Source organism: Cynara cardunculus, assembly GCF_001531365.2.
Source record: "Cynara cardunculus var. scolymus isolate 2C chromosome LG 9, CcrdV1, whole genome shotgun sequence".
In the NCBI taxonomy this organism is placed as follows: domain Eukaryota; kingdom Viridiplantae; phylum Streptophyta; class Magnoliopsida; order Asterales; family Asteraceae; genus Cynara; species Cynara cardunculus.
In genome coordinates this window covers 13,816,209-13,825,408 of record NC_037536.1, presented here as the reverse complement: position 1 = coordinate 13,825,408, position 9,200 = coordinate 13,816,209, and the positions used below count along the sequence as shown (strand labels likewise).

Sequence of the window (9,200 nt, the reverse complement as noted above, 5' to 3'; positions counted from 1 at the left end):
AACTCCATAATTATCTTAATTATATTTTAGATTTTTTATATATTAAAATAAGAAGTTTGTTCTCTATTTAATTATGTTTATCCACAATTAGTTATACGAATTTAAATGAGCTTTAATAAGTTATATTTATGCATAATTTACTTATAATCTTGAATTTTAAGTAATATGCATCAGTAAACAGTATTTCAAGCATAAAAAATGGTTTTTAAGAGTTTATATAAAATATTTTATAATAATTAAATGATATTTTAGTAATTAAATGATATTTTAATCCTTAATAATAAAGAAAAGTTTTCTCCTATCATATAATCAATGGTAGAATATAAAATTATGTAAAAGTAAAGTGGCTTATAAGAACTAGTATTATGGAGAGCTTATAAGAACCTCACCATCTTTGAGCTTTTGTATAAAAACTTTGGTTCTTATCATTGAAGTTTATGTAAAGTGAAAATTTTCCAGTTTTTTTATATATTTTATAATAATAATTTACGTAGAAAAAATACAAAGAACTCACAAAAATAAGGTTCTTATATTATATAATTTAATGAGTTGAAATTGAGATGACAATAAAAAGTACAAAAAAGAGGTTTTTATAAAACCCTCCATTGAAGATGCTCTTATTTTCTCGACTTTACAATTACAAATATGTATAAGAACCTCACGTTTGGATATGTATATTAACATGCAAAAATGAGGTTCTTATAAAATCATCTAATTGTAGATGATTTTATAAGAACCTCACGTCCTTTGAGTTCTTATAAAAGACCCTTGATTCTTACCTTGAATTTTGTGTGGGTGACATTTTGTTAGTTTTTTTTAATATATTTTCTTAACTTTATACAATTATTAACATGTATCTATATTATTGATGTAGAAAAAATACACGAAACTTATAACAGGGGTTCTTAAAAGAACTACAATTACAAACATTTTTAGTTCATAATTTGGTGAATTGAAAATGATGTATAAAAAATACAGGTTTTTATAAAAGGTAAATTGCATGAAAAAATAACGTACTTTAACTTGATTCATATTTTGGATAGTGTACTTTAAAGACTTTCATTTTGGTACCTAAAATGTAAAGTTTTAAACATTTAAGTACATGAGTAGCCGGTTGAAGCATTAGCCCGTTACCATGTTGATGTGGCAAGTGATTTAACTTACCTTTTTTGAATTTAAAATTTAATAAAATATTTATATTGAGTTGGACACCACATCACTCGCCACATCAGCATAGTAATTGGTTGATGCTTCAACTGGTCATTTGGGTACTTAAATGTTTAAAACTTTACGTTTTAGATATCAAAATAAAAATTTTAAAATTACATTACCCAAAATAAAAATTAAATTAAAATAAATTATTTTTTCATACAATTTATTACATTAAATTTATCAAACATGACATGTCCAAAATGCAACATCATCAATATGGAAAAATAAAAAAAGGTACAACCACATAAAAGAAAGTACGGTACACATGGGATAAGCATAGGATGTACCACATTCTCTCCCTCTCCAACATTTGACAAAAATTCTTAAAAATTATTTTTTATGTATAAAATATTATATATTGATGCATATTACTTAAAATTTAAGATTACAAGTAAATTATACATAAGTACAACTTATTAAAACTCTATGTTTAAATTCGTGTAACTAACTATGAATCAACATAATCAAATAGAGAATAAACATATCATTTTTTAATATATAGAAAATCTAAAATATAATTAAGATAATTATCGAGTTCTAATAAAATAATTAATTATTATCTTTATAAAAAAATTATATTATTAAACCAAATATAAATTAAATTATAATAAAAAATTTGAATAAAAAAATTATACAAAAAATAAAAAAATTTAAATAGTTAATTTGATATTAATATTAATATATTTTTCGTAAATTTTATATGATATTTTCAAATTTATACTTTATTCAAAAATAAAAACATTATCGCTTTCTCAAAACCATATAAAATCGTATTATATCGACATAGATAAAAAAATAAAACGAAACATTTAAATCGAAATGTATCTCGATGTATTGTACGAATACCTTTCTAGTATACTTAAAATTAAATGCCAAAATTTATTTTGAAATCCAAGATTATTTAATAAATATTATTAATTACGGTTGATAAAGGGAAGACGGGAGAGGGGCAATTCGGGAACTTGGGAAATTCAAAATCCGAAGCTGCGAATTGCCACGTGTCTACCCATACTTATATAACGTTATAAACTAACCATCAACTATCAAGACATGAGGCTTAATGCCGGTTGATGCCTCTCCCCCTCCTTTTCTTTCATCTTTCCCTCCCAAACCCTCACATTTTCCCCCAAATTCAAACCCTCAAAAATTTCATATTCATTATATCAATCAATCAATCAATAATACTATCTGAATTTAATCTGTTTCTTGCATTCCTCTTCTTGTTGACACCAAGCAATTTGCTGAAGGAAAGGTGTAAACTCTCAATATTTCATCTCTCGTGATTACAATTGGTGAAGCCGTCTAAAATCTTGCTAGATGAGCCAATACAATCGGATTGGTATGAGTTAAATGAATTTGATTCTTGCTTTTAAGTTATTTTTTTGGATTTTAATCCCATTGTAAGGTCCAATTCGATGAATTATGCTATTTTCCCCTTGGTCGTTGTTAGTGAATGTGTTGCGTTGAGGTAATTAGGTTAGCAAATTGCTATGGGATGTTTAGGTTTTACCAGAAACGAATGTGATTTCTTAATTATTTTGTTATTTTGCTAGATGTTAAGAATGTAGATTGTAAGAGATACCAGAAAAACCTTTTCATATTGTTGGGATTATGTGTTGGATATCACCTGAAGCTCATAAAGTCCTAATTGGTTGACGCGTCTGATCAATGCTTATCAAATGCTTCTCGGTTAAAACTGTAGGTGGCGTTTGATCTTCGAGAAAGAACATGGCTTCTCTTTCAGATATTCTTGTGTCTGCTGCAATTAATAGTTCGTCCGCTTTACTATTTCTTGTGGCATTTGCAATTCTACGGCTTCAACCCATCAACGATAGAGTTTACTTCCCAAAATGGTACCTCAAGGGAATAAGAGACAGTCCAACTAGTTCTGGAACTGCTGTAAAGAAATATGTCAATGTGGATGTCAAAATGTACCTAAAGTTCTTGAATTGGATGCCTGCTGCCTTAAGAATGCCAGAACCTGAGCTAATTGCACATGCAGGACTTGATTCTGCTGTGTATATTCGAATCTACCTTCTTGGGTGAGTACTTTTAGGAGTCTGAGTAGCCTAAATTGAATTCTACTTATTACTTGATTGCTAGTTTTTTCTGCAAGTTGGGGTCTTCACGAGATTAATTTCTCTACCCCTTGGGGTAAATATGCATACATCATACATCTTACCCCAAGACCAGGCTATTTGGCTCAATGACCTTCTCCAAAAGCCTGCTTGGCAAAATGACCTCTAGTGTATTTATAAGCGAGATATTTGGGTATATAACCTTAAACAAGATTTAATTAAATCGATGACCTTTTGATGAATATAAAACCATTTTTCTTTCAATAGGTTAGGAGGTCATGAATTTAATTGAAATATCATTTAAGGTTATAAACTTAAATGACCCATTTATGAGTTATAATGGGATCAAACTGTTTTAAATCAGGGGCATGTTGTTTTGAACCTGGGCAGGTCAAATGAAGGTCCTTGAGCTAAATTTTTTAGGTCATGCTCCCAACTGACAATTCATTTAAGATCATTCAAAGGACCCCTACCCTACCTCCGCATGGGATTTACTAGGTCCGTTTGGTTGACTTGATTGCTACTTTTTCCAGTTTTATTAATGTTAAATTGTCGTTGCAGCTTGAAAATATTTTGCCCTATCACTTTTCTTGCATTTGCTGTGTTGGTACCTGTCAATTATACTGGAGAGAATTTCGAGCAAATGAAAGAGACTATGAAAGATCTAACATACAGTAATATTGACAAGCTCTCAATATCGAATGTCCCTTCTGGATCAAAAAGGTGTCAAAGAGTTTCCTTTTACATACTTCATCAATTATTTTATTAACCATAATTAAGTATATGCATTTAGTGTTGTCATCACCATTCTCAGGTTATTCGCGCATATAGTAATGGCTTACGCCTTCACCTTTTGGACATGCTACGCTCTTTACAACGAATACATGATTGTAACAAAAATGCGGCTGCATTTTCTTGCTGCTGAAAGACGTCGTCCTGATCAATTTACCGTGAGTGTCTAATGGGGAAAGATATGATTTCTGAAAGAAGTTACGTGGCACTGATCATTTATAATTGTTCCTGCAGGTTCTTGTGAGAAACATTCCTCCAGATGATGATGAATCAGTCAGTGAGCATGTTGAACATTTCTTCTGTGTTAATCACCCTGATCATTATCTTTTACATCAGGTGAGCTTCTTCTTTGAGGAACATACAGTATAATCCACCCTATATGGTGAAGCTTTTAATCATGTGCTTGCTACTTCTTATTCGACTTTCCTAACTTACTTTTCTACCATTTATGTTTTATCTCTTTCCTCTTTTCCAAAATTTTCTGCAACTTTTAGAACCAAATGTTTTGAACTTCTTACAAGCCGGGTTCTTTTTTTTACGGAAACATCCTCTCTACCCCTCAGGATAGAGGTAAGGTCTGCGTACATCTTACCATCCCCCAGACCTTATTCTGCACGAGACTCACTGGGTTTGTTTGGTTTGATTTTTATCATATGTTTGAGCAGCAAACTAGGATAAAAGTTTGTGTAGTAATACAGATGTGTAATTCTGGAGTTGTAGGTAGTGTACAATGCAAATGCTCTTGGGGCTATGGTGGTAACAAAGAAGAGTTTACAAAATTGGCTTACCTACTACACCAACAAGTTCGAGAGAAATCCTAATAAAAGGCCAACCACCAAGGTATTTGGCTAGCACCATCCAGTTGACATCTTGGTTTCGCTAGCTTCCTTTTCTTCAAGTCATTTTACGTCTAGTTAACTATATAGACAGGTTTCTGGGGTCTTTGGGGAAAAAATGTCGATGCTATTGATTTTTATACGGAACAAATCGAGACTCTAACAAAAAAAGTAAGTATGCTGAGTCAAGAATAATTGATTTCTCATTTACCAAAATGCTTATATGGTACAACTACTTCTATAACTTCTTTTTGGCTTTTTCATATGATTGGGTACATTAGGAGGAAGCAGAAAGAGAAAGGGTGTTAAATGACCCAAAAGCCATTGTCCCGGCAGCATTTGTTTCATTCAAATCACGATGGGGTGCAGCTGTTTGTGCTCAAACACAGCAATCACACAATCCCACCATTTGGCTCACAGATTGGGCTCCTGAACCACGTGATGTTTACTGGGACAATCTTGCCATACCATTTGTGGAACTAAACTTCCGAAGATTGCTCATGGCTGTTGCTCTATTTGGTCTTACTTTCTGTTTTATGATCCCTATAGCATTTGTTCAAACCCTGGCCAATATTGAGTCAATTCAGAAAGTTTTCCCTGCTTTGAAACCTGTTATTGAAATGTGAGTGAACTTTTGAGCTCCAAATTAATTACTCCCTCCGTACCAAAACAAGTGTCCACATTTCTAGTTTAGTTTGTCCCAAAATAAGTGTCCACTCAGAAGTAAATGCCTACTTTCCAAATCTTACCCTTGGAGAAATTTGTTACACCCTCTACTATCTAAGGGTAAAATTGTCTTAATTAGAAGTGTGATAATTACATATTTCTAAAACTCCGTACTTTTTTCGTTGTGGACATTTATTCTGGGACAAAGGGAGTATATTAGCTCTTCTTCATAGAAATCATGCCCTGGTTTTGTTTGTAGAATCTTGAATTTTTTCGACGCACTTCCCGTTGCAGGGGATCAGTCAAGTCTTTTATCCAAGGTTATCTTCCTGGGATTATACTAAAGATATTTCTCATTCTTCTTCCAACAATTATAATGACCATGTCGAAAATTGAGGGATATACTGCATTATCAGCTTTGGAGACGCGTTCGGCTGGGAAATATCACTTATTTTTATTTGTGAATGTGTTCCTTGGAAGCATCATTACAGGAACCGCTTTTCAGCAACTTAAAGAATTCATGAATCAGTCCCCTGCGGAGTATGATATTATCTTTTTGTCCCATTTTTATAATGGTGCGTTTGGTATGTAGACATGATAGGACAGGTCGGGTCAGGATATGACTGGACAAGCGAGTTTGGTAGGCGGGTGAAAGATTTGTGCAAGGTTTTAGGGTCTAAATTTGACATGAGTAGTTTAATAATTTACCAATCTTGTTCCATCTTCTTGATTTTTGTTCCACTTAATTTGGTGACCAAAACAATGCATTTTTGTCCCACTCAGTCTCGTCTCAGTGTTGTTTGGTTGATTTTTCATCGAGTCTTGTATGGATAAAGTTGTCTGCTTGGATTAATCGGTCTGTATAGATTGAGAAGTTTTTTGTTTTTCATAGATGGAAGGAGTGTTTTTCTAATTGGGACAGACATGTTTGGAAAAAACTTGCTTTCTTCATAAAGCTCCCCCAAGAAACTTACTGAATAAGTCACTTTTTATACCATTAAGCCACTTCCAAACAGTCATCTATAGCTGACTGAATAAGCTGTGAATCCCATTAAGCTCATTAAACTGCTAACAAACAGGCCCTTGATGTCGCACCAAACCTAGAAAACAAGTTTTTGTCCTATATTGCGTACCAAACACACTCTTAACTGTTAACTTTTCATTTTTCTTATTAGCTCGTTAACCAATGCAGGATTCCTAAAACTGTCGGTGTGTCGATCCCGATGAAAGCCACGTTCTTTATTACATACGTCATGGTAGATGGTTGGTCTGGAATTGCTGCAGAGATCCTCAGATTGGTTCCGTTAATCATTTTTCACTTGAAAAACGCATTTCTGGTGAAAACAGAAAAGGACCGAGAGCAGGCGATGGACGCTGGTTCCTTGGGTTGGGCAATATCCGAGCCCCGGATACAGTTGTACTTCTTGCTTGGGCTAGTGTACTCAACTGTCACCCCTTTACTCCTCCCTTTCATTGTTGTATTTTTCGCCTTCTCCTATCTGGTTTTTCGCCATCAGGTAACTAATTTACCGGTATGTGCATTTATTTGAAACCCGAATTCAAATGGGAATATCCCAATGAAGTCATCATTTATCTGATATCTTGCGTATCTTTGTATATAAATGTTAGATTATCAATGTGTACGATCAGAAGTACGAGAGTGGTGCGACGTTTTGGCCTGATGTTCATCGGCGAATAATCATCGGATTGATGATTTCACATATTCTGTTCTTAGGATTGCTGAACACGAAAAAGGCATCTAATGCAACACCTTTCCTGATTCCTCTTCCTATCCTGACATTCTGGTTCTTTAGAGTCTGCAAGGGCCGGTTTGAATCCGCATTCAGACGATTCCCACTAGTGGTTAGTGTTATCGGCTAGATATGAACCATCAAACTTGTGTGTATATGTAGGAATATACCCTTTCTCTACGAGGGCTATTTTAGAGAAAGATTTAAAGAGGTTCCATATATCCTGACATGATATCGGAACATGGATTTAGCACTATCTAGAGAAGAGAGAGAGAGAGAGAGAGAGTGAGTGAGTGAGTGAGGTTAAGGGGAAAACCCCCAAAAAATGAAAAACTGAAGAACACCCGAATCCCTATGCGGTATGCACATGTGCATACAAGTAATAGTAGAAGTTTCATGGTTTCTATGCACACGTGCATGTTATGCACGTATACATACCGGAATATTTACTTTAATGCACATGTCGATGTCGTACAAATGAACGTGTACTAGAGTGTTACTCACTTTTTCATTTTTTGCGATTTTCCCCTAAATATGACCCTATATATATATATATATATAGAGGGAGAGAGAGAGAGAGAAAGAGAGAGAGAAAGAGAGAGAGGGGGGGGGGGGCAAGGTTCACGGGAAACCCCCCAAAAATGAAAAACTGAGAAACACCCTCATAACCATTTTTTTGTACGGTATGCACATTTGCATACACGCAATTAAAGATGTTTCCTAGTTTCTATGCACGTGTGCATATTGGAAAAATTAGTTACAAGTTACTTGTATGCACATGTGTATAACGTACGGATGAATGGTTACTAGAGTGTTACCTTAGTTTTTCATTTTTTTTGCAGTTTTCCCCTGAACTTGACCTGTATATAGAAACCTCATTTCTCTCTATAAGGGCTTTTTTGAAGAGAGATTAAAAAGATGGTCCACATAAATATGATTTTACAAGGGCTCTTTTAGAGAGAAATTCGAAAAGGATCCACATACTTAACATGGTATCAGATCCAGCGTCTAGTACTATCTAGGGATTCAACAGTCTTTCACCTCTATTCTTGGGGGGCACCAAGCCTCCATTTGAGGGGGCGTGTTGGAGTCCCACATCAGCTAGACACAGACCATCAAACCTGTATGTATATAGGAACCTTCCCTCTCTCTGTAAGGGTTCTTTTAGAAAGAGATTCAAAGAGGTTTGATAGTCCGTGTCCAGTACCACCTACGGACTCAACACACTCTTTTGCCTCTGTTCTTGGGGCCACTATCTAACCTCCTTTTGGTGGGGCGTGGTGGTGCCCCAAATCGACCGGACATGAACCATCAATCAAACCTGTATATATATATGTAGGTTCTTCCCCTCTCTCTATAAGGGTTCCTTAAGAGTGATATTACCTACCATATCCTGCACATGTGAAAAGACAATGCTACCCATTTGTATGGTAACATGATTTCACTTGATTACAGGATGCAATGAGAAAAGATACACTAGAAAGGGCGACCGAACCACAACTTAACTTGAAACTGTATCTCCAAGATGCATATGTACATCCGGTTTTCAAGGGTGCCTGCGAGTTTGAGCGACGACCGATGGTTGAGGAAGAAGAGGAGGAAAATCAGCTAGTCGCAACAAGACGGGGTTTGCATAGAGATCATGTACAAGGAACTCAAGAAGACACTTCTCAGGACAGAATCGGTATTTCCGCAGTTTGAATTGGCTCGGTTTCTTGATTTCCATGATCCTAAATCGTTTTGAATTTATTTCAGAGACGTCGAAGGGTGGTTCTAAAGCTGCTCCGAAAGTGATAACAACCAAGGACAACCTGTGAGTTTTGTATGTAATGAGTCAAAGAATGTGTGTAACTCGGAACCGAGTC

At 34.8% G+C, this 9,200-nt stretch overlaps 1 protein-coding gene across 1 annotated transcript; it reads left to right on the top strand.

Annotated features, from left to right (window-relative positions):
• Positions 1-2,940: 2,940 nt before the first annotated feature.
• LOC112518421 (CSC1-like protein At4g02900) lies at positions 2,941-9,086 on the top strand. Its single transcript, XM_025126105.1, has 11 exons — positions 2,941-3,254; positions 3,852-4,013; positions 4,105-4,240; positions 4,317-4,418; positions 4,803-4,922; positions 5,009-5,089; positions 5,200-5,540; positions 5,879-6,124; positions 6,777-7,101; positions 7,214-7,447; positions 8,791-9,086. Exons 1-11 carry the CDS (start codon positions 2,941-2,943, stop codon positions 9,034-9,036), a joined length of 2,307 nt encoding a protein of 768 aa, XP_024981873.1. The 3' UTR covers positions 9,037-9,086.
• Positions 9,087-9,200: the final 114 nt, after the last annotated feature.

Bases quoted from the DNA above. Each gene is read 5' to 3' on its own strand.
- LOC112518421 (XM_025126105.1), top strand. From the start codon at position 2,941: ATGGCTTCTCTTTCAGATATTCTTGTGTCTGCTGCAATTAATAGTTCG. The intron at 6,125-6,776 runs GTATGATATTAT...TAACCAATGCAG, and splicing joins ATGAATCAGTCCCCTGCGGA to GATTCCTAAAACTGTCGGTG. The intron at 7,448-8,790 runs GTTAGTGTTATC...ACTTGATTACAG, and splicing joins TCAGACGATTCCCACTAGTG to GATGCAATGAGAAAAGATAC.